Source organism: Acartia tonsa, chromosome 5, assembly GCF_053477335.1.
Source record: "Acartia tonsa isolate MP-2025a chromosome 5, ASM5347733v1, whole genome shotgun sequence".
NCBI lineage: Eukaryota > Metazoa > Arthropoda > Copepoda > Calanoida > Acartiidae > Acartia > Acartia tonsa.
Window position 1 is genome coordinate 8,420,179 of NC_137264.1, and position 25,090 is coordinate 8,445,268.

General features: G+C 32.2%; 1 protein-coding gene across 1 annotated transcript; it reads right to left on the bottom strand.

The window, feature by feature from the left end:
• Positions 1-1,445: 1,445 nt before the first annotated feature.
• On the bottom strand, positions 1,446-8,580 carry LOC145320233 (uncharacterized). The gene is made up of 6 exons (XM_080162665.1): positions 8,442-8,580; positions 7,595-7,639; positions 7,105-7,176; positions 6,515-6,606; positions 2,245-2,318; positions 1,446-1,597 (listed from the first exon to the last, which is right to left on the bottom strand). Exons 1-6 carry the CDS (start codon positions 8,470-8,472, stop codon positions 1,504-1,506), a joined length of 408 nt encoding a protein of 135 aa, XP_080018791.1. The 5' UTR covers positions 8,473-8,580; the 3' UTR covers positions 1,446-1,503.
• Between the last annotated feature and the right edge of the window lie 16,510 nt (positions 8,581-25,090).

Here is a 25,090-nt window from a genome sequence, read left to right on the forward strand (position 1 = left end):
AAAATCAAAGCTAACTATTTTGGTACAACCAATAAAATTTTCATAGAAGTGCCTGAAGTTTTGAGTCAACGAATAAGATAAAGTGGTTATAAAACTTTGGGTACCAGAGTCCTTCTTTTATATCATTTTTAGAAGAAAAAAAATGCTACAAATGTTCTAATCTCTTAGTTTTAAAGGAAAGGTTTAAATGGACATGAACAGTTCAAACCAGTTGAAAACTGTTTGAACAATCTAAAAACAGTAAATCTATCTTTATATTGCTTGGGAATACTTTAGAATATTTTTCGGTGATCAATATTGAACATAAGTTTTTTTGAACATTACAAATGCATATTTAGTTTTCTCAACTAGTTTTCAATAAATTGATTTAGACAAAATAAAAGTGGTCGATACGTTCAAACACTCAACTTAATTAACCAACCAATCAAAAATCAAAGTTGTTAAGCCAGCTAAAAAGAAAACGTTATTATATGACTTTGGGGACTAGTATAATAAATATCTCACTGTTTCCTCTCTCCCAGGTTAAGTGTACACCAAATTAGATACAATAGTTGGTCATATTTTTCTTGGGTTATATCCAATACAGTTAAAATAGTTCAACTAGCCAATATAAGGAGATTCTTTTTACATTTAAACATCATTTTTATGGAAATTTACTTTTTCAAAGCTGATTTTATAAGTAAAAGGAGTAGGTATTTTCTTATATCTTTTTAAAAGCGAAGCTTTTCTATAATTATTAAAAGCGAAGCTTTTCTATAATTAGGGTCGGTCCGTACGTCCGTCCGTCCGTACGTCCGTCCGAGATAGATAGCTTTTATTCGTTAATTTAGGCATGTTAGAATTGTCCTATCGATTTCAAATTTTGCATGATGATTCCTATAGTAGTTAGGTACGATTTAAAAACCGTAGCAACTCTATAATCATCACCAGAATGTCCGTACGTCCATTTTAAACATGTTGATTTTTCTACTTATTTAACAAAAAAATTTTATGTGATCTAATTATCCGTTTGATCTGATTTTTGGTATATTGATTCCTGGGACAACAAAGAACAAAAGAACAATAGTATAAGCGAATCAACTCTATAATCAAGTCCTCAAAATGTAAGTATGTCCATAAACATTATCCTATATCAAGCAATTTTCCAACAAATTTACTTAAACTTTGCTTCGACTCTTTTGATACTTTTATATTCTAATTATTCAGTTCAGACACTATACAAGTGTTAATGTCCGTTTGTCCTACCGTTTCAGTGCTTCGCTTTTATGGATGTTGTCATCCTTGTTTAAATATAAAGATTAAGATTTAATGCCTGTAAGTCAAAAATAAAAGTTCTCAAGGTTGTTAATCCAGCGATTACGAAAACGTTATCATAAAGCGTTGGGGACTAGTGTAATACACAGCTTAATGTTTCCTCTCTCTTTGATAATAACTATAAATTAAAGTTGTGCTTAAAATATATATTAAACTACATACATTGAAGCACAAATATGATATTAATGATTAAGCATGGTGGTGTATATCCAACAAATGTGTCTCGTGCCAAGTCCAAAGTCCAACATGAAAGGTACCAACTGCTCCCCATACCAAAGGCTTACTAAATAAAATTAACAAAATAAAATTAACATATTCTAATGAAAACGGTATAATATCTTTAGAGGAAATAGACAATGGGCTGTTTATTGCACTAGTCCACAAAGTTTTATAATAACGTTTTCTTATAAGGTGGCTTAACAACTTTGGGGACTTTTTAATGAATTTTCATTGATTGGTGTATTAAGTTAAATGTCGAAACGTTTCAGCCATTAATTGTAATCTAAAGAAGGGGTAATTTTGAATATTATCATTGGGTACATACATCAATTTATCAGCCATTATCTTATCTCTTTGGATCCCTGTGGAATATCAGTACTTAAAACCAAAATAAAAGGAATTCACAGGATTCGACAAAATATGTAATTTAGCTAGTTAAATTACTGTATTTATAAAATGTATACTGGACTACCATTGGTAATCTAGTCTGTGTATTGTCCTACAATTAATCATTTGTATTGTTTGACGTCATTTTTAATAAAGAGCTTTTTTCATATCAGAATAGTTCATTATTCTAATATGACGTTATCCGCGAATTTTCGGCCAAAATTTTTAAAATTTATTCATTTTTTTATAGACTCTATAAAAAGCTTCGATCTAAATGGAGAATAATCTCAGATATACTACCTTTATGATTTTAATTGCAATTACCTGACAGGTATTGAGTAAGTAACCCACGCGGCTGCGTCTAGAAAAGCCAGAAATAACAGCAGATTTTCATTCCACTGAAAATACAATTTTGGATCAAAAATATGGTAACTAATTGCATCGTCACAAGGACTCTGGCAGGAAATTGACAACTTATTCATACGTACTGTACTAAATCAATCTTTACGTGGACTAATTTAACCAAATTAGGGTTTTTTTTAGGTTTTTTATAATTCATACAACCTCCTTAAGTTATTCATTACAATAGAATACAATTTTAAAATTTATTTACTATGTAAATATGCATAAATATGACGTTTTTACTGACAATTAGGTTGATTTTTACTCAAAGCATTTTTCTTGTAGACAATAAAATGATTATAACTTTCGTTATATTTAAGATAAATTGATGAAATAAAAAGTATTTTCAATTTTATTATGCTGAGAAGTCACTTATTGGTTTTAAGAAATAATAAACCCCTTTGAGTTGGGGAGGGGGGGGGGCGTTGAGTATCGAAATAATGAAACTAATGTAAATTTCTTTTTATGGTGGGTTTTAATGATTCATATAGCAGCCAAACTGTTTTTAGGCAATACCCCTTTGTCTGTCTGTCCCTCTGTCTGTCTGTTTTTTTGTCTGTCTGTCACTCCACTTGTCAGTCTATCTGTCTAACTGCCTCTTTTTCGGATTTCAATGAATCATCTAGCATAGCCTAATTCTAATTTGTTAATGCCTCAAAAACTGTCTGTCTGTCTATCCCTCCATCTGTCTGATCATTCACAGGTTCTCTATTGGATTTTATTTAATGAATTGTCTATTATGGTCAAACTGTAATTTGATCATTCTTCTTGCCTGTCTGTCTGTCTCATCTATCTGCTGAGTTTCTACCATTGGTCTAACAGACTGATTCACTTAATTAACCCCTTACGGTCGGGCCCCTTACCGCACCTTAATCAGTCGGGGGGGGGGGGGGGGGTCACCCCCCTGCAACCAACCCCTAGCCCTCCGGGGCTTAAAAAAATCCTATAAATGAACCTAACCTTATTTTTCTCAGACACCATTTGACCAATAGGGATGATTTCTTAAACTTAAGCTTTTATGATTATAAACTAACTCCTAGATTATAAGTCACCCCCTGCCGCCAACCCCTAGCCCTCCAGGGCTCCAAAAACCCTAAAAATGAACCTACCTTTATTTTTCTCAGTAACCATTTGACCAATAGGGATGATTTCTTAAACTTAAGCTTTTATGGTTATAAACTAACTTTTAGATTTTAAGTCGCCCCCCTGCCGCCAACCCCTAGCCCTCCGGGGCTCCAAAAAATCCTAAAAATGAACCTAACCTTAATTTTCTCAGAAACCATTTGACTAATAGGGATGATTTCTTAAACTTAAGCTTTTATGATTATAAACTAACTCCTAGATTATAAGTCACCCTCTTGAAAATAAAGGTTAGGTTCATTTCTATGGGTTTTTTTGATCCCCGGAGGACTAGGGGTTAACAGCAGGGGGGTGACTTCTATACCAAAAGCTAGTTTATAACCATAAAAGCTTAAGTTTAAGAATTTATCTCTATTGGTCAAATGGTTTCTGAGAAAATTAAGGTTAGGTTCATTTTTAGGGTTTTTTTGAGCCCCGGAGGGCTAGGAGTAGGCGGCAGGGGGGTGACTTCTAAACTAGAAGTTAGTTTATAACCATAAAAGCTTAAGTTTAAGAAATCATCCCTATTGGTCAAATGGTTTCTGAGAAAATTAAGGTTATGTTCATTTTTAGGGGGGTTTTGAGCCCCAGGGGGCTAGGGGATGGGGGTAGGGGGTTGACTTTGAAACCATAAGATGTTCATACCCCTAAAAGCTTAAGTCCAAAAAATTTGCATGGTTCATCAAGTGGTTCTGGAGAACCCCCCCCCACCAGCATCAAAAAAGCTTCAGTTACGTCCCCCTTTTAAACGTAAGCTTTTCTTATATGTCAACATAACATATCTAAATTTCATAGAGATCCGCAGCCGTTTTCCCTGCTGACCGCCTGCTGCGGCCGCTGAAATTTATATTTGATATTTCTAATATAAAATTTACTTAAAGATAAACATTTTCTGTAAAAAAATTGTTCTTCTAGCTTCAAAAATAAGAAAATTACAGCCGTTTAAAATTTTAAGTAAAAAAGGTTGTTAAATAAAAAGGTGAACTAAGCAAAAATTGACTTTGACTTATAAAAGGTCGGAAATTTATTATCAAACAGGGGACTTGCACAAAAAAGATTTAGCCCTCTAGGTCTAATAGGAACTGAGATAATAGCCCACCCCATCACCAACCGATTAAGGTGTGGCAAGGGGCCCGACTGTTAAGGGTTAATAATACATATTTAATAATTCATATTAAAATCGATAATACTGTAAAAATGGTTGAATGCTTGTTTCAATAGAAAATTAGATTTAACTAATAATAATGTTGAATATTGTACCAGGAGATAAACAAATAACCTTGTGTTGCAATAAAAAATAAAAAAAATTATCCAATTTACTTATGAAAAAAAGTGTAATACTGTATCTATAATCTTTTTGTACATAAATGATAATAATATCAGGTTATATTCCATTAAGTTATAACCACCTAAATTTTTTGACACTTACAACTTTTAACAGCTCCCTTTAACCAAAATCAAGGATAGTTTATTTAAGTATGTCACCAAAACTTCATTACATAAGTAATACATTTTTACAAACTTTAAAAAGAGGATTGGGAAATATCTACCTCCCCAACATTAACTTTAATCACTATTGTAAACAATATTAAAAGTTATAAATATATATCAATCAAGATCTTTAGAGGTATTAACTGTGGTTTAATTACATATGTATGAGAGCTCCTTCTTGTGTCAATCACTTTTATTTACTGATTTAAATTTGTACAGTACAGTTGTACAGAATATTGCAAGATTTTTTTTAGTTAAGTCTGGAAATTAATGATTAATTTATCTAAAAATAGATAGCATAGAATTATCTTAATCAGTGGCTTAATTTTATACACCCGCCTTAAACACCTCCCCCCCCCACTCTTTATTTTAAGGGGTGTAAATTTATTTCCTTTACACCCCCTTGGAATTTATAGAGGGGTGTATCTGAGGGTGTAGGCTCTTGTCAAGAGGGTGGACATGGGTGGACACCTAGGGAGGTGTATCCATCCCCCTTAATTTTACAAGGGTGGTGTAAACAACCCCTACACCAACCTTTTGCACGCCTTTGATCTTAACTATACTTTTAGTGTACATAAAGTTGTAAATTCAGTAACTATTCTACAAAAATTACCTTCCTAAATTGATATATGATTTTCAGGGTAATCTCCGGTGGACTAAACATTAAAATTTTATGGAAAAAAAGATATCTTTGGAACATGCATGACTTGAAATTATCCCCCCTTTGTACTCAATACGCATTTTTTATTCTAAGTGCGTCAATTTTGCGTTAAAAGATACCCTTAGTTTAAGCATTAATTTCTCCAAAAAATGATGAAAAAAGATAAATTTTTTTTTGATAAAATGATAAAAGTATATGTAAAATGAAATAACCAGCAAAAAAAATTACAAAATTACGTTAAATAGAACGAAAATTAGAGCGTTTTGTATGCCTTATAAAATGCGTATTTCTCATGAAAATTGTAACGATTTAGTGTCTTGAGTAAAATATTTACAAACTTCCCGCTTTTATAAGAAGCTAGAGCCTTTGTGTCGTATTATATACATCTAATGTGACAGCTTTCTGCAGCTATTTAAATGAAAAATTAAAATATTTAAACCAGTTTTATCAGCCCTTGAGGCCGAATGTCCGGAATAAAACAAAACTGGTGTTAATTTTATGATTTTTTTAATATTTGTGCAAAATTTTCTGTAATAGGATGCTATAAATGTTTTTCATTGTTGCTGAGAACCGGTTCTAATCCAGCGGATATTAATCGGTTTCGAAGCCATATTGGAAATGCTTTAGGTTAGAATATTGTAAAGAGATTATTAAAGCACTAACTAAGAGCATCTCTAGAGTTAATTAATTCTTTATGACAAACATATCGTGTTTGACACCAAAATTTTACAAGTAACTGATGCTTTTACTCTAATGGTGATTTATAGAACAATTAGGCACATTTCTAAAAATGTAACCTTGCTATATTATAATTAATAATGATTTTAACAAATCAGCCTTTAATATTTGTAACTTTAGAATAGAAAATTTTAAAATTGCACTCTCTTAAACTTTCCAAAAAGGTATAAAAACTATTTGTACCTGTGATACATCTATAATATATTTTGTCAAATGCCATATAAAAATAGGCAGTCCGATTTTGTGCTTTCCATAGAGATAGAAAAATAGATGACCTAAAATGTATAATAAACTAAATATAGATTTTTAAAATATATTTTGATAACAATACCTCAAGCAACCTAATCATACTTTAGGTTAGGAAAGAATAATAAACTGCAGAATATACTCTGTAACAAACTTTATAATACAAAGTAGTTGATGTCAGTCTGTCCGTATGATGCTTAAAATATCGGTCCCGCTGAACTGATTGGGCTCTACTCCCCAGGGAATGTACCTACGGGTCCTGTGATGGTTATAAGATATTTTGAGAGGCGAAACAATCCCAAACAGAAAAATATCCCCCCCCCAAAAAAAAAATATTTTTTCCTGCTTTTACCAATTATGGACTACCTATCAGAGAATATAGGTATTGGTCATGCAGTATATTTTAGCTATTTCTTGGAGGACAAGACCCCCCCCCCAAAAAAAAAAAATACCTCCCTTATTTCTGAAAATAAGGGGGTGAGGGAACCCTTACCGCACCCTTAATCTTGTACAGAACTTGTACTTACCTCCTACATCGGCAACATAATCATTAAGATACCCCACCACTGGAAACAGTAATAGCTTGGATGTTCGAACCTCTAAACATATTTATATAATAATATTAATCATATGTAGTATCCTGTCTTGCTGGAAACTGCTCGAGTTTTTTTATAACGGACTTTAGAAGCACGGTCAGACGTACAGACTCCCTAGTATATATAAGCTTCGCTTACACAGAATGATCAACAAAGATCATGTACAGTAAAAAATAAAAATGTGTATTTCTTCAAACGGTCCACCACAAGTAATTAATGATCATTTACAATGGATTACAATTCATAGGTGCAGGTATAGTTAAATACAAATATTATTGTCATAAGCTATATATATAGCATTACAATAGTTGAAATCAATATATATCCCTGTCCTTACAAGAACAGAGAGGACCAATTATCTTGGACATAACTTCGCTACCATGAAACATGCCATCCTTGTTTAATAATTCTAATATCTTACTTGTATAAAAATATGCAGAATGACTATAGGCCATCCAAACTGTAACTAAAGGAATTAAAGTATTTTATTAAAAACATGTTGGTTAGTTGCTCGGTCAGAATATCTAATTTGTCAAGTGATAGTAAATCTAATAGCCGTTTGAACTTTGTTTATTAATAAAACAAGGATGACAACATCCATAAAAGCGAAGCTCTGAAATGGAAGAACAACGAACATTAACACTTGTAGATTGTCAGAACTGAATAGCAGAATATTAATGCATCAGTACAAACAATATTGTAGGTAAATTTGATGCAAAACTGCATAAATAGATAATACTGTTTAAGGACATACTTTTATTTTTGGGACTTGTTTATAGAGATGCTTCGCTTTTAACATTGTACCTTTTTGTAATAGGAATCAGTTTCCAAAAAATCAGATTATTTTAACATGAAAAAAAGTTTTTGTCAAAAAGAGGTAAAAATCGACGTGTTTAAAATGGACGTACGGACATTTTCGTATTGGTTATAGAGTTGCTACGCTTTCTAAATTGTACCTAGCTACTACAGGAATCATCATGCAAAGTTTGGAATCGATAGAACAATTTTAACCTGTTTAAATTAACGAAAAGAGCTAACTGTGACGGACGGACCTTAATTATAGAAAAGCTTCGCTTTTAGTAATTATAAAAAGCTTCGCTTTTAAAAAAGATTTTTAAGAAGCGCAACACTAATAACTAATATATTCAGTAATGATATAAATAATCTTCATGTTTCCCCCATACAGTTTGGCACAGAAGAACGGACGGACAGACATAGTAACAGGTAAACATTTCGATTTAAGAGTAGTTTTGCTACATAAAAAATACCTATTGTACAAAAATTATGAGCAAAATTCATATTTTCTATTCAACAATATTATGTTAAATTAGTTTTATTTCGAATATTTTTTTATGTAAATTGAATAATATAATGATAAGAAGCTTCTAAAGAATAAACTTAACTGACGATGTCTTTGAATTTTTTTTTTAATAAGGTAAATAATCAAATAACTGTAGTTGTCTTTTATCTCTTTTAATATTTATACAGTTTAGAGCTACTAGACAACTACTTTAGTTCATGGAGGGAGGGGACATTGGGCTGTTTATTACACTAGTCCCCAAAGTTTTGTTTGTTGGCTAAACAACTTTGGGGACTATTTTGAGATTTGATTGGTTGGCTCATTAAGTTGAGTGTCCAAAAGTTTCAACTACTAATTGTAGTTTGAAAAGGGGTATTTTTGTGTATCATTGTTGGGGGTGTATATCAATTCATTTTTAATTGTCTTATCCCTTAGCTTTCTAATATAACTCCTTTCAACTCCTCCTCTCCCCTCCTACTTGAGGAAAGTATTGACTAATAAAGTATCATCCTGATTTGACGACAAAATTCCCCTTGAGATGAAATCAATGTAGATATATATTTTTTGTTAACCCTTACAGATCGGGCCCCAATTCCCACCATAATAGATCGGGGGAAGGGGGGGGGCTAATTTGACTCCCCCCTCTCTATCTCGACTCCTGTTACAGTTAGAGACATAAAAATTTTTCTGGTGGTTCATGTGAAAATTACTTTTTCTAGTCTATAGCTGGTCTATAGCTGTTTTGAAATTCGGCGGCTGGCAGCTTACAAACGTCAAAATTACAGGTAGAAAATAGAAAAACGGTCAAAAATCTGTCAAGGAGTGGTCAAACGGTCATGACCTTACTACTCACGGAAGTTTATTATTGCTCAAGGATGTACCACAAAATTTTTTAGGTCTCTAGCTGTAATAGAAGCCACGATATACATGATATAAGTCCATATTAAAAGCAGGACATAAAATCGGTCAGGAAGCGGTCAAACGGTCATAACACCACTATTCTCAGATGTTCATTGATATACCCAATATTCACAAAACAAAATTTTAGGTCTCTATCTTATACACAAAAGTCATAATGAAGAAATTAAGATTTATTTAGAATTTTTTCTAAATTTGGTGCCACCTAACCGACTTTGACCGGACGCCACGACCGACACAAACCAAATATCCTTATAAGATCAACTCTTGCCGACGTATAATTACTAAACTTAAAAAGTCATGAAGTCACAATTCTCTATCTTACCTACAAAAAAATGACGTTGAAAAAACTAGAGGGGGTGGGGGAAGGTCAATTTGCCTCCCCCCCCCCCCCAATCTGTAAGGGTTAAGATAATATTCATATAAAAATAAACAAAATTTATAAACAATTAAATGCTTTGTTCACAGTGATTACGGAATTAGCATAAATAATATATATTTCTTGTAAAATGCAGATACCCAAAGACTACGGTTCTCTTATTTGTTGGCTTAAAAATTTTGGGTACTTTTATGATAGCTTGATTTTTGCAGGGAGGAGGATATATTTGACTGCAAATTACTATGGTACCCAAAGTTTATATCATTACATTTTCGTATTACTTGGCTCATTAAAACTTTGGGTACTTATATTCAAATTGTATTGGTTGATTCAAAAATAGCAGTTTCCTAAGAATAATTTTTCATCACAATAAGAGCTCATTAAAACGATTTTCCTTGTCTTAATTTAAAATTACATATATTTATAATTTTTGTATCTTTTATGCATATTTTGACTAGAGAAGAAATAAATCAAATATTTGACATTATTTACTCTGGAACAGAATGGAGTGACTATCTGATACAACTTTGTAATTAATCATTTTATTTTAAAGTTTAGGTTGGGATACAAAATATACAAGAAAATCTTTAAAAGCGAAGCTTTTCTATAATTAGGGTTGGTCCGTCCATAACAGCTAGCTCTTTTCGATAATTTAGAGAAATGTTAGAATTGTCCTAACGATTTCAAATGTCCATTTAAAACATGTTGATTTTTACCATTTTGACAAAAAAATTTGATGTTATATAATAAACCTATTCTAATTTTTTAAATACTGATTCCTATTACAACAAGGTACAACGTTATGAGCAAAGCATCTCTATAATCAAAGCCAAAAAGGTGAGTAAACAGTATCCTCTAAGCAGTTTTCAACAAATATACTTATAATTTTATTTAAATTTATAAATTTATAATCTGCTTATTAAGTTCTGACACTCTACAAGAGTTAATGTTCTTTTGTTCTACCGTTTCAGAGCTTCGCTTTTATGGATTTGTTATCCTTGTTATAAAAATAATTTGAATAATTCGTCTGCAAGTAGCGCAATCACAACTGAATAATCTAACAATATTTAAAATGTACTTTTTCATACTGTAAGTTAGTTGTGTGTGTCTCAAAAGATCTCTTAAAAGGCTGTGCCAATAGTTTTATAATCTGTTAGTTTAATTAAAATTTTTGTGTATCAAAAATTTTACTGAATGAACGGCTAGTCAAATCAACAATTTGTTTATACACCCAGCAGATTTTTTAAAGTTATAAAACGTCAATTGCTGTAGAATTGACAATTTTTTCCCGTTTATTATAGGTCAAACTATGCCTTTTGTGAATTATACAAAAGTGTCTTCTGCCAAGCCCTAATTAGGACTAAACTGCAGGGATCTAAAGGGATAAGATATTGGCTGATAAATTGATGTACATATCCAAACATCATATACAAAATTACCCCTTCTCTACGTTAAAATAGTGGTTGTAACGTTTGAACACTTAACTTAATAAACCAACCAATCAAAAGTCCCCAAAGTTGTTTGGCCAACGAATAAGAAAACGTTATTATGAAACTTTTGGGACTAGTGTAATAAACAGCCCATTGTCCCCTTTCTCTCTGCAAAACTGGGAAATATGTAACCCTAACTAGTTTAGCATGTTTATTCATGTCACGATATTTTAGTTAAACTTAATCAGGTCCATTTTTAGTCATTTTAAGCACATTTTTTGGAGTGAAGTTTTTTACAATTAACATTTTACATTTGCTATATCTTTGAGCAGTAATTTTGGTGTGTATGTCCATTAAGATATCGCAAACGGCTGAAAACTATCTCAAAATCTTATTAAGCAGAATATAGGATATATTTTTTAGGGTAGGAACCCCCATCCCTCAAAGATAAAAAAGTATACCTATATTTACATATTTTTAAAATTAATTTTAAAATGAACTAAACCTATATTTTAAAATTATCTAGAAATTAAAGTGCAATTATCGTAACCCGAACGACAGATATGATTTATACTCCTTTTAGAAAAATCCGCCTTCAGCAATTCTAGAAAATCTTCGAAACTAAAGAATAGTCATATTGACAGAAAAAAGCTAGCTTATAAACTAGTGGCTGCGCCCCAAGCATAAAGTGCCTCTACAATTAAAGGGGACAGAAATCAAAGAGAGAGGGGACAATGGGATGTTTATTACACTAGTCCCTAAAGTTTTATAATAACGTTTTCTTAATCATTGGCTTAACAACGTTCGGGACTTTAGTGAATTTTGAATGGTTTGTTCATTAGGAAGAACTATCAAATCGTTTCGACCATTAATAATAAAGTAATTCGAAGGAGTACTTTTGTGTATTTTCATTGGGGATGTACAATTGAATCAATTTATCGGCCATTAGATACCAGGTCAGCAATATGGACTAAAACTATGCCAAGAATTAAAAATAAATCAATTCTGCAGCTAATGTGAAGCTTCCCTAGAATAAATAACAAAAGTTAATCATTCATATAATAAAAATTAGGTTTTTATTTAATAGCATTATATTATACGTAAATTGTCAAAAGAAAGCCAGGGGCGTCCAAGCTTTTTATTTTGGGGGGGGTAAAAATTTTTTAGGGGGGGGGTAATTTGTGTTTGGGGGGGGTAAAATGGCGCGCGAAGCGCGCCGCAAATTCCCCCCCCCCCCAAAATTTTTACCCCGGGGGTAAAATTTGCTTGGGGGGGGGGGGGGTAATTACCCCCCCTGAAATCTGTTGGCAGGGGTAAATTTAGTTTACCCCCCCCCCAAAATTTACCCCCGGGGTAAAATTTTTTGGGGGGGGTAATTTAAATTTTATTAAATATATAGTATTAAAATGCGCGTAGGGGTAAATTTTGAATGGGAGGGGTAAAATGAAAAAAATTTTGGGGGTGCCTACGGCACCCCCAAAATCGTTTGGGGGGGGTAATCGCCCCATTACCCCCCCCCTTGGACGCCTATGAAGAAAGCGTAATGATTTTTTTTTTAATTTTGTCTTTTCTTTGCCAAGTTAACTTTTAATGAGTGATATGTACAGTTATACATTTTCAATTTATTTCGAAATAAGTGTAAAAGGGTTTCTGTGCTCTCAAGCCACTTTGAAAAGAAAACGTCAGGATTTTAGGCTCAAAGTTATTTGCCCTTTATTTTAGCATAGAAAGAAAAGCGTATATCTCGTTAAACCAGGGACCGAAAGGGATAATAAAATGTCCAATAAATTGATGAACATCCCAAAATCCCCTATGAAGATAAAATTACACCTTCTGCAGATTAAAAGTAGTGGTTTGAAAGTTTGAACACTCAACTTAATGAACCAACAAATCAAAATTCCATAAAACTCCCCAAAGTTGTTAAGCCAACGAATAAGAAAATGTTATATAAAAGTGTAATAAACAGCCCAATGTCCCCTCCCTCCCTTGCTTAAAACCTTTTCGTAAGAATTAGTTTTTCTGATGCAAAAAATGTAAAAAAAAAATAACTTTTAAAAAACAAGCCTTAAACAGTAAACTTATAGTATTTTGTTCAAAAGTGACACTTAAAGCTGAATATATCCAATAATATGATGCACATCCTTATACTAAAGTGTTTGTCTATTTGTCTGTGTGTTTGTACCGAAGGATCTCGCTAACCGCTGAACCGATCGGGTTCTCCTTAACAGGGTAGCTTCTCATAGGTCCCGGGAAGGTTTTGTGGGAGGGTACCACTACCCTCCAAAGAGAAATCACCCCTAGAAAAAAATTCCCCCACTCCCCAAAAAATTAAAAAAAAAATTTTTTACTTATTCTTTTCAAATCTAAGATAATAAATTAGGTCATCAAATTCGACTCTCCCCTCCTCAAGTGCCCCTAGATGTCTCTATTTTTTCGACTTTATTTTAAGAACTCTTTAAGAAACCATTTGACCCTAGTGAACCTTTGGTGCCTATTTCTAGCTATGTAATAATATATGTAATAGAGTATTCATAGATAGTTGTATTTGGTAGCTTTTAGAACTTTTATCTATAATACAAGGTAGAATGATGTCTATCTGTCCGTCCGTCTGTCCCTTAAGATCTCGGTAACCACTAAAACGATCGGATTCTACTCTTCGGGGTATATACCTATTGGTCCTGTAGTGATTTTAAGCTATTTTCCTGGGGGATGGGACACCCCCAACCCCCCCCCCCCCCCAAAAAAAAAAAAAAAATTATGGGCGCAGCACTAGATTTTTTTTAAAAATCACCTCATGGGGCAAAGCCCCTAGAGGCTAGGGGCAAAGCTGCTAGTGTATTTATTTCCTGACGGACGGACGGACCGAACCTGATTATAGAAAAGCCCCACTTTTAAAAACGATCATCACTTATTATCGCAGTATTTTTGTGGTTATTTGCTTTTGAACTTTTAATACTTGTGTAAATTCTTGGTCTACTAGATCTCTATAGTCCTCTATTTCAACTCTCATTATAGATAGTTACAGGGATTTAAAGAGATAAGACAATGACCGATAAATTGATGTACATCCTCAATGATTATACACAAAAATACCCCTTTGTAGATGTCAATAGGTGGTTGAAACGTTTGTACACTCAACTTAAAGAACCAACAAATTAAAATACAATAAAAGTCACCAAAGTTGTAAGCCAACAAATAAGAAAACACTATTATAAAACTTTGGGACAGATGTCAAAAACAGCCTCCTCCTTCCCTGGAATGGATGTATGCATGTATTTTGGACGTATAGTAAGATCTTATAAACGGCCGGACGGATCTGTTATTAAGTTTATGTAAAGCTTTGTAATGGAAGGTATCTGGTTTAAGGCTATCTTTTAATGCAAAAATGTAAAGTTAACGCCCATCGGATTAAAATGTCTAGAATCTAGAGACAAAGCCACAAAAAAAGTTATTGTATAAAAAAATTTGATGTAAATCATTATTCATTATTTGTGATTTTGACTATAGAAGCTCAGCTGATGAGTTTCCAAATTAAGAATACGATTTACTTACACCTAATACTAAAATGAGTTAACATCGCTCCATAAAATCGCATCTTATTTTAGAAAGCTTTCCGCGGATATTAAAACATAAAAGGAAAAACCATAAGATTTAAACCAGTTTTGTTAGACCCAATGCTGTTTGCCCGGGTAACACAACTGGTATTAATCTTATGTTTTTATTTATTTTAATATTCGTGGAAAATACAATGTCATACATTATTTTTTTTTATTATGGCTTAGAACTAGTTCTAATCCAGCGGATATTAATCGGTTTCGAAGCCATATTTTAAATGTATTTCTAATTGTTAGTTATACAATTTAAAGAAGCTTTCAAATTGAATAAAATGTTGATGCTAAAATGATGATACACTTTTTATCAACACATTCCAACTTTTTATCATTCAATTGGAGAATATTTTCCAGTCTACTTAAGAATCCCTCCCCCCCCCATATAAAGAAGACCAATGAAACTGGTATTTACGTTGACATGACAGCCAACATGACAAATATGTATGATTGATAATATTTCTAATGGGTATTTTCCATCAGGAATAAGATATAACCAATAAGAGAAATAAATCTAAATGAATATTTGGAGGGCAAATGGAGAGGTCGTCAACTTTACGGTGTGTCCCCCCTCCCCCCCCCCCCCCCAACGACAGCTGAAAAACACATATAAATTTCGTAATTTTTTTCCGAATTAATTTCGTTATTGGTATATGCTGATTTTCAATATTATATTATTATGTGTTTTTATTTTCGGATTTATAAGTTTTTGCTATTTTTGATGAAAAAATAAATGAAAATCCACTTAGTGCCCTCAAAAATTATGTTTTTATTTAATTTATATGATCTTAGTGGACAACAACACTATGAATAAGGATCCCAACAAAATAAAATTACTTTAAGTTTTTTATACTGGTATTCAAAGTTTTATGGACATTCTCTCTCTTTAGATTGTTTCCAAAAATTGGGTACTTCCATTAAAATTGATTGGTTGAATGAAATTATCAGTGTCAACACTTTTCAACCAGTAAATTTCATATACTAATAGGCTAATATTATCATAATTATGGATAGATTTCAATTTTGATTGGTTGGTTGAAATTTTCAATGTCCAATCTTTTCAGGCAATGAATTTAGTCTACTAATGGGGTAATTTTATCCTCATTTATCGTCCTTTGTCTTATTCCTTCAGATCTCTGAGTTTTATAATTTTTATTTGAAAAGGGGGTAAAAAAGGGCCATTTTTACTTTATAGGACGTTACATCTCATATGGTTTATGGGGGTGGGGTTGAACCCAAATATTTGTAAAAAGAAATTTTGAAAGGCTTAATGCTATCGACAAGAAGTAGATGAGATAAAATTTTCAGAAATGTAAGAAACGGTAAATAATTTGATTTGTTTGTTATTTAGATATCTACACCCAACTGTAATTTTGCTTATAGCTTTAAAGTAAAGCAGTTACTAAAAAAGATTGTATATTTGTTAATCAGTAACTTAATTCGAGTTATTTGTTGTTATTAACATTTTTAACGATTTTTATTACATTGTTATGGTTTTAATGGCCTTTTTTTTATTTCATCCCTAACTGACTGATATGAAATAGTTTTTCATCTAAAATACTATTTATAGCCTATTTGATTATCCCTATATTCGTTGACTATAATAGAGGGCAGATTCAGGAAGGTTTTCTATTGTCAGCCACGTATGGGGATACATTCTGCAAGATCAAATAAGATTTCTTTAATTTCAGTAGCTTAGATTATCTAACAAATAAATTTATAGTATAGATGTATAAAGAGCTTACCATTTGATTTCCAATTGCAAAGACCTAGAGCGTTGCAGACGAAAAATAATTTCATTAAACTTTGCTTTCTAATTTCAGCTGTTTAATGCTTTCTTCTGCTTTTTGAAAAAGAAAGGGACAATTTTTGTGTAAAATTGCCATTTCTGTCTAAACTTATGTAAAGTATTTAAAACTGCCATTATCAATTTTTCACAACTAGGCTCCTGACTATACAATTATATTCATAATCATCTTTTCCGATTTACAATACTGCATTTTTAAACCTAGTTATTTGTGATTAATAAAACATTTTTCCTAATGATGTGAATACTTTGTTGCAAATCAAAATTATCAAGTTTTTAGTGACATCTAGCGACAAATGTAGAACTAATATACTGCAGATGTTCCCAAATTTATTTTTTGCCTGAATTTACGTTGTTTTCAATTATTTTTCCATAAAGGGTTGAGCTCTCTCTGAGGTGGTGGCAAATTAACTATGTCCTTTTTTTAAGTAATTGGGTTATTGTCAGTTTTATGAGATCAATGGATAATTTTCAAAATAGTTTTCAACAAATGAACAGTATTTAAACAATGCAAAAACAAAATTAACAAGAAAAAAATGCAGAAATCATTAAAGGTCATACATTGACATCCAAGTAAAGGGGTAAATTGGTGTTCACCCCTTTAGACTTTGAAATCTCTTATTTTACACCCCAAAAATTCTTTAAAATACGTTAGATTTCTCCCCTAGAACGTATGGAACCCCTCATTCAAAGTAAAAAGCTTGGGCGTCCTTGAGTTTACATTAGTTTCCAATTTGCTTTTTGTTCTTTTGCCAGCATCCGGTTGTATTTACATTTTAGAATGATTCAGCTGATTTGAAAGACCCAACCCACAGATGGTACAAGGCCTTTGAAAAAGGGTGATTGTTACATATAATATTCATCACTCTATATATATTACTTTAATATCTAACATATGGTCTATCTGTCTGTCTGCCTATCTTTATTTAATTAATTAAATGCAGTGCTCGGCAGCCGCGCGTATGCCTAAGAAAAATAGTCATTTTAAAACTTCAAAATTTAGATGGATGTCTAAACCTGTTCCTAAACAGACAATCATAGTCGTTCATAGTCGTTCATAGGGATAACATCTCCTCCCTAATGTGCAATTAGATAATAATAATACTATCCTATAAAAAAGGGGCGTGGCCATTATCAATATCTCCTAAACTAGTAGCTACTATTTGTGTAATCTATATCTTTTTTAAAGTGGAGTGAATCAGTGCATTATCATTCTCTATTCTTCTGAGTATTTCTGTGATTATAAACATTCTCCTTGTGACATCTTTTAGCTCAAAATGGATTTAAGTGAAATTACTTTACTAAAAAAGGAGATTGTGACCCTTAAGGAGGCTTTAAACCAGCGAGAGCAGTATGTTCGTAACTGGTCAGTAAGGATCAATAACCTTACTGTGCCCAGGGAAAATGTTAAAAGGTACAAAACAGTTGGGGCTTGTATGCTGGAAGCATACAAGCGCATTATTCTACCTGTGCTGAAAAGGGCCATTCCTGATGTTCAAGATCCTGAATGGGGACCTGTCACAGTACCCCCCCTCCACCAGCTACTTGAAAATGCTCATTTCCTTGGAAAGGCCAAAAGGTGCAAGGAGAGTAATGTTTTACTGCCCAGAACTATTATTGTCCGATTCCGTTCCCGCTACTGGAGAAACCTGTTTCTGGAGCACAAAAGAGACCACATCCCCTCTCCCACAGACCAAGAAAAAGAAGTCTTAAAAATTGAAAATTATTATGTTACCCCTGACCTGACCAAGATGAATCATGAATATCTCCTCAAGTTGAAGTCAGATCCAGAGGTAAAATCAGCCTGGACACTGGACTCTAAGTTTGTGTTCATACTGAAGTCTCATCCCAACACAAAACACTTCATTAAGAACACCAGCACACCTGTGCAAGAAGTGATTAGAAGTGCCCTCTCCAGACAGCAGGATCCTGTCCCACCAACACCTACAACTTCCGTCGGCATATCAACACCTACACCCACACCTACACCATCCTTTTCACAGATGGGTGCCAGACCAAAAACTCGTGCCTCAACCCAGCCTCAGAAGTGTGTCTTCAAGGCTGGCACCAGAAAATCAGCTAAGAAAAATAAGAAGAAGCAGAAGTTGAACACAGCACAAGAGTCCTTAAGCGAGAGCCATAATGACGTCATCAACCTGACAACAGATCTCCTGAACAATATCCAACTACATCAATTACCAACGGACAATGACCTCAAAAGGACTCTTTTCCAAGAGAAAAATTTTAATTAAATATTATAAGCCTAAAAATTTTATTTAGTCAATTTTCAGCTTTAACTATCATTTCTCAGCAAAAGTTCTAAAAATATTTTCATACTTCTCTCTTTATCATTTGTTAGTTATCACTAGAATGAAACTAAGCTAACCATATATTTCTTTATATTCTGAAGAAAACATACCTTCTCTTGGAAAATATAAGTAGATACAGGTTGAATTTATTTAAAACAGTTCAGGTTTACTTTTTTTTGCTACAAGTATGATTTATTAATAATTAGTTTGCTTCATCTAATACTGCTTGGAAAAATTTAATATAGAATAACATAATACTTTGTCATCTATTCTAAAATCTATGACTGTTCTATTTTTTCACACAATGAAAACATAATTATACATATAATTCAAAGTAACTTAAAATAGCATTAGCTACTTTAATATATGATTATGAAATTCCATTGTTTAAAGTCCACACATAAGCCGTTAAGCTTTTAATCCCCAAAATTTCGGAACCTAGACTTAATCTTTACTTATTTTCATAATACCTTCTTAAACTAGCTCCGCCCATTGTTATTCTACTTTACACTTTCTATGAGAAGCTAGGAATTAAAAATTATAATCCCCTCTTCTCACACATAATATCTTTCCCTCCCCCTTTTTTATTTGTAAAAGTAACTATTCTCCCACATTCTTCGAATCCAAAATTATATGAATGAAGTGTTCTGAATAAGATACAAAATTCTATAACAATGCATAAAAAATAAGTTTGTTTTTTAATAACTTGTATATATCTCTTGTTCTTTTAAAGTCTTTGATAAATTATATTGCAAAGTATTTCCTGTATTCTTACAAAATGATAGCATCGTAAAATGTTTTACTTTATTTTATGACTTCATCAACTTAAAATTACTTAAAATATTTTCTACTTTATTTTTCTCTGCTGAAATTGACTTCTTAAATTTGTCCGCAACCCGCCTCTTTTATACGGATAGTATTTTAATCGCACATAACTTTGGTGCTGTTATGCATCTATTATTTTATTCGTTTTGTTTGCTAACCTTTCTTACACATTTTTATATTAACCCATTCCCCCTTCCCAATCCTTTTTCTCTGTGCTTTATAAAAATGTATTTCTACATGGAAATTAATGAATTTACTTAACATTTATAATCTACAGGTTGACAAAAAATTTGACTTTGTCCATGTTTTAAATAATAATGAACAAGATGAAAATTTTTCACCTTATGAAAGCATTATAATAGACAGCAAATATTATAGTCCTGAAAGTTTTATCCAATCTTTTCAAAACTCAAAAGATCTTTCTTTACTTAATATTAATATAAATTCGATTAAGGCAAATTTTCAGGGCCTCTTAGATTTAATATTATTTTTTAGTGAAAAAAACTTTTTCTTTGATATTATTTGTGTCCAAGAAATAGGTCAAATTGTTGAAAAGTCCTTATTTATCATACCTGGATATCATCCAATCATATTTAAGCAAAGAACTAAACATTTAAGAGGGGGAATAGGTATATTTGTTAAGGCCAACTATAAATTCTCAATTATTAACAATCTTTCAATCTTTGAAGAAATGATATTTGAAAGCCTTACTTTGGAAGTTGAATTCACAAAAGATAAGAAATTTCTTATATCAAATATATATAGACCTCCCTGTAGAAACAACCAAAACTTTTCTGTAAACCAGCAGCACCAATATTTTTCTAATACACTGTTGGGATTACTTGATAATATAAATAGCCATAACAAAAAATGTATCTTAGCTGGTGATTTTAATTATGATATTTTGTCTTGTTATCAGGACCCACATGTTGCAAATTTCATAGAGAATATGTTTGCATCAGGTTTCCTCGAAATTATTAAACACCCAACTAGGGTGGCCCAAAATATAAATTATTCTACTTCTTCATTAATAGATCATATTTGGGTAAATGAAATTAAAGAATCTTTCACAAGTGGGATTATAACTACTTACTTCAGTGATCATTTCTCCACTTTTTACATAATAAATGACAAAAAACCACCAGTAAGTTCTAAGTATATTAAAATTAGAAATTTCTCAGAAAATAATATAAACTCTTTTAGAAATGATTTAGAAAATGTTGATTTTAGTAGAATGTATGAAATGGAAAATGTACAGGAAAGCTTTGATTATTTTAATTCAATATTTTATAGCTATTTTAACCGTTACTTTAGTGAAGTAGAGGTTAGATTTGACAGGAGTAAGCATAGTATCCAAAAATGGATGACTCCTGAAATTTTAGTGGCAAGAAATAAAAAAATGGAACTCTATGAAGTGTTGTCTAGGAATCCAACAGCATATAACAGGCAGCGTTTTAATGCTTTTAAAAATCATTACAATAGACTTATTAGAAATAGAAAAAAAGAATATTATTCTGAACTTTTAACATCAAATCATGGTGATACTAAAAAATGTTGGGAAATTACTAAAGAGGCTGCTGGGCTTTCTAATACTAAGGATAAGTCTGTCACAGATAAATTACTTATTAATGATAATGAGGTCACAGGTGGAATAGATATCTGTAATACCTTTAATCAACATTTTACCTCAATAGCAAGCAAAATAAATGAAAGGATCGAACCATCTGATAGACCACCTGATTCTTACCTTGAAGAATCAGAACACATCTTTTCAATACCTGAAATTACCCCTGCTCAAATAGTTGAGGTGGTCTTAGAATGGCAAAATAAAAGAAGCTCTGATTTTAATGGTCTGTCCCCCTTTTTACTTAAAAAGATTATTGATTCTGTAAAAAATCCTCTCTGTCATATATTTAATCTTTCCATAAAAACAGGGAAAGTGCCAATACAACTGAAAATAGCCAAAATAACGCCAGTCTTCAAGACAGGGGGTGACATGCATTGTGTGAATGACTACAGACCCATTTCATTGCTATGTATCTTCTCCAAAATTCTTGAAAAGATTATAGCCACAGCTCTGAAACAATATTTAGCTTCAAACAATATCATTGATAGTCTTCAATTTGGCTTTCAAAACCTTAACTCAACTTTTCACCCTATGATTCATTTACTCGATCATGTGGCCAAGGCAATAAACAGAAATGAATACACTATTGGTATATTTTTGGACATTAAAAAGGCATTTGATTGTGTTCCTAAACATATTCTCCTAATGAAACTGAAAAAGATAGGTATTCATGGAAATTTGTTGCAATGGTTCGAATCTTATCTATCAGAGCGCAAACAGTTTGTTAAGGTAGGAAATGCTGAATCCTCTAAATTGGATATAACCTGGGGCGTCCCCCAGGGATCAGTACTTGGCCCGATTTTATTTTTGATATTTTTTAATGATCTTCCAAACTGTACTTTACTTAAAAGTCTGCTGTTTTGTGATGACACCACATTACTAGCTTCAGGGTCTAATTTGAATCAACTTGCTAATTTTGTAAATGATGAATTGCAAAAATTTCTACATGGTTTAGATCAAATCAGCTCTCTCTACATCCTGATAAAACTAAATTTACAGTGTTCTATTCTAACTTAGGATCAATACAATGGGATGATATTCATTTATATATCAATGAGAATAATTCTAGTGCAAGGAATCCTAATCCTGACCTTATCAAACCCATTGCTTATGTCAACAATGCATCTGAAATTCCAGCCATAAAATTTCTAGGTGTTTACTTTGACCCTAACCTTAATTTTAAGTATCATATACAGAAATTAAATGAAAAGCTCTCAAGAGCTCTCTTTATATTGAGACAATGTAAAAAAATTCTAACTAGGAGCGCACTTAAAACCTTATACTATTCTATATTTCATTGTCATTTAATCTATGGAATTTTGATTTATTCAAGCTCGTATGAAAGTAACTTAAAATCTATTGAAATCAAGCAAAAGATGGCAATCAGAGCAATTACAGACTCTCATTATATAGCCCATACTGGTCCACTATTTAAAACAATGAAAATTCTACCATTTGAATTGTTAGTGCAATACTTTAGAATTAAATTCATGTATGAATTTAAACTCAACATAGCCCCTTGCTCATTTTTTAACATGTGGAAAACACGAGGACATATGTCCCAGGGTAATATTAGACTTAGAAACCAAGAAGATTATAGCATCCCATTTGCCAGATTAAACTTGGTTAACAATCTTCCACTTTGTACTCTTCCAGCCACCTGGAATGCGTTTTTCATTAACAATAGCTTTATAGTGGAACAGGCAACTTCTAGATTTAAATTTTATAAAAAATTGAAAAGAAAGCTTTTAGACAGTATTGTAGTTGCCTGTGACAGGCTATTGTGTCCCTCCTGTGACCTTAACATTAATCTATGATTGTACAAGTCAACCTGTAGCTTACCTTTTGATTGCCTAAAATATATACATTTTTTACAATCGCACAGAGACCCTATTTTTCTCCACTTTCCTATCCCCCCCCCCCCCCCTACTTTTCCGAAACATCCTTCCTTGCATATTGCTGTATATAGTGTACATATATTACTTATATAAAAAGACCGCTTAAAAAAAAACATTTAAATCGAAGTCTAAAATTAAAAGGCTGTCAACACCGCCCTCAGGCGTTTTTCAGTCCTTGGATACTTGTATTATATTGTGTTAAACCTATAGTATTCATTGTTTATAAAAATAGTTTATTAATAAATTCTTAATGCAATGTAATTACCATTTATGAATGTTGAATATTAAATGTATAAGTTGTTTTGTCCCAATAAATATTTGAATTTGAATTTGATTTGAAATCGATCTTTTCTGAATTTCGGAAAAAGCGGGTTTGGTGCACAAGTGGGATTAATTTGGGGCTTATGCCCTGTTTAAATGGCTATATTTTTTGTTCTCTACCTATTTGGAATTTGAACTTTTATACTATTTGAATATGCTATGTAAAATTAATATGTTTAAAATCATCTAGTTTATTTGTTTTTAGGTTCTTATAGTTTACTCTTCTTTTTCATTTATCTTCCAACTTTTAGAATAATCCCCCATCAATTTATTTGAGATTCATATGGTCCACAAAAACTTCATAGGTGATGTCTTTGAAGAATTACACACAAACATTAAACGTACACACACACACACACACACATCATGGATCTAAATGGATAAGTCTTTGCAAAGTTTAACATTTATGGTTTGTTATATGATATGAACTAGCGGTTACGGCCCTAGAGGCCTCTAGGGATAATTTAGGTAATTGGGGGTGAATGAAGTAGACCTTAAATTTTTCTAGAGGCTAATTCTCTTGAGAGGTTGGAGATTCCCTCACCTAAAATATTTTTAAAACTTCTCTGGACCTATAAGCAGCTTTACTGAAAAGGAGAAAAATTTAAGTTAAGCGTTTAGCGAGATCTTTCGCTACAAACAAAAAAGCCTACTACTTTAAATATTAGGATTTGAATACATTTTACTTATTTGTTAGGACAAATGTGTACATATAAATAGCATAACAGCTATTTATTAATGCTATCCATGTTCATTTAAAGGGCACTACATTCATTATTTTTACGCTGCCCCTTCCCAGGGCTAGGCATAAAGAAACTCAACCCACCTCTCCCTTCCCAACAAACTTATTTTAAATTTTTCAAGAATAATAATTCTGCATTGTTGAGGTTTTATTGACATATTTTTCTTGATAATAAGAGAGGCTGCATAAAGACTGTAGCTACATATAAAGAACCCAAATTAAAAAAAAAAGAGTATCCCTTTAAAATAATATTGAATTATGGTTATAGCCATTACCTTTATTGGCTATGAATTTCACTTACCCATTACTAGTAATCTTTACACACTTACAGACAAAGCATCTAAATAAGAATAATTTTAACAAGCATGCGCCTTCCTTCAAAGTAGCATAGCCACCAGAGGTAATAATAGAAATAATGAGTCATGCTTTTTAAAAGCAAAGCTTTTCTATAATTAGGGTCGGTCCGTCCGTACGTCCGTCCGTACGTCCGTCCGTCACGGATAGCTTTTTTGTTAATTTAGACATGTTAGAATTGTCCTATCGATTTCAAATTTTGCATGGTGATTCATTTAGTAGTTAGGTACGATTTAGAAAGCGTAGCAACTCTATAATCATTACCAAAATGCCCGTACGTCCATTTTAAACATGTTGATTTTTTTACTTTTTTAAATAGCTTTTTTCCATTAATTTAGGCATGTTAGAATTGTCCTATCGATTTCAAATTTTGCATGGTGATTCCTGTAATAGTAAGGT

What these genes read in the sequence shown, in the direction of transcription:
- LOC145320233 (XM_080162665.1), bottom strand. Translation starts at nt 8,472, where the DNA reads ATGAATTTTGCTCATAATTTTTGTACAATAG. An exon ending in TTATGTTGCCGATGTAGGAG is followed by an intron (nt 6,607 to 7,104) that starts GTAAGTACAAGT and finishes TATACATTTTAG; the next exon opens with GTCATCTATTTTTCTATCTC. An exon ending in ACTTACTCAATACCTGTCAG is followed by an intron (nt 1,598 to 2,244) that starts GTAATTGCAATT and finishes AATTTTATTTAG; the next exon opens with TAAGCCTTTGGTATGGGGAG.